We start from the raw sequence: 1,219 nt of genomic DNA on the forward strand, positions 1-1,219 counted from the left end.
TGCATTGTCCTGTTCAAACAATAATTGGAAAAATTTGATGCAGTAAAACCGCCTAATTACCCATCCCAGTCCACAGTATACTTTGTGGATTACATTTCAGTGTGCCAAACCTAGCCTATAAATATGTAGCGATTGTTGCACCTCAACTCATCCACAATAGGCAAGAAGAGCTTGGTGTGGTCTGCTTTTCATTGTCTTCGTCATGGCACGCTTCCTGATTCCTCTGCTTCCCTTCACAATGGCATTCCTAGCAGCAATGGCTTTAGCAGTCACTGATGATCACCCACACCCTCCTCCCCGTAACCCAACTTGGACCCGTATCCAAAATGTAGAGAAGGACAAACATGTACAGTCCTTGGGGTCATTTGCTGTGAAACAGTATGACCAACAGAATCATGGCTACCTCAAGTTTGATAAAGTGGTAGAGGGGCAGCAACTGCTGCTCGGCTGGGCTGGACGTGCCAATTACTGGCTGCTGATTAAGGCTATAGATGATCAACTCCCAAGGTTTTACAAAAGCCAGGTCCTTCAGGAGGCCACAAGATACAACAAATATCTGTCGCTCAACCTGACTTCCTTTGAGCCAGTTCTCCCGTAGTATTATCTTTTGTAATGTGCTTCTATGAAGCAGTAGAGAAAGTAGTTAATCTAAATAAGCATATACTTGAGCACTATCTCGTGTATAGGTATGTGATGCCTAGTGGCCAAATAAATGTAAGGAGCACTATCTTGAGTAATGGAGACGTATGAAGAATTTGCTAATAACGTTCTTGTCCGTGAAAATCAAATCATTAAATTGTTTGATATCCATGCGTATTTGAAGTACCACCAGTCTGAGATGAGAGAAGATCGTGATTGAATCCGGTAATCATCAGAAATGACATAGGAAATATCGTAGCAACCAATCACATGGCCGCATTGCATGGGAAAAGCACAGCACCTGAATGTGGGCCCAACTCAAAACGATGCAAGGGATTGGTGTTATGAACTTGCTTATGAAATAATTGCTCATGTTTGGATCCCCAACTCGAGCTCAACAGGTAAACCCCATTTTTTCCTTTATGGTAAAAACGTGCGCTACCTTCAGGTAATGTGTATGAAGAAATGGAAATTTGACCAAAAAAGATCTATCTTATTGGAAACTAAAAAGCAGAATCCTTCTCAGCGTTAGTATCGTGCCCTTGCAGGATACTAGTTCATCCTTCTTTGACCAAGCACA

At 42.2% G+C, this 1,219-nt stretch overlaps 1 protein-coding gene across 1 annotated transcript; it reads left to right on the plus strand.

The window, feature by feature from the left end:
• Nucleotides 1-202: 202 nt before the first annotated feature.
• LOC149838461 (cysteine proteinase inhibitor 5-like) lies at nucleotides 203-598 on the plus strand. The gene has a single exon (XM_090008255.1). The coding sequence runs from the start codon at nucleotides 203-205 to the stop codon at nucleotides 596-598; it is 396 nt and encodes a 131-aa protein (XP_089864381.1).
• Nucleotides 599-1,219: the final 621 nt, after the last annotated feature.

Source organism: Nuphar pumila, chromosome 5, assembly GCF_984573655.1.
Source record: "Nuphar pumila chromosome 5, dmNupPumi1.hap1.1, whole genome shotgun sequence".
Taxonomy (NCBI): domain Eukaryota; kingdom Viridiplantae; phylum Streptophyta; class Magnoliopsida; order Nymphaeales; family Nymphaeaceae; genus Nuphar; species Nuphar pumila.

Coding starts and splice junctions, on each gene's coding strand:
- LOC149838461 (XM_090008255.1), top strand. CDS start 203: ATGGCACGCTTCCTGATTCCTCTGCTTCCCTTCACAATGGCATTCCTA.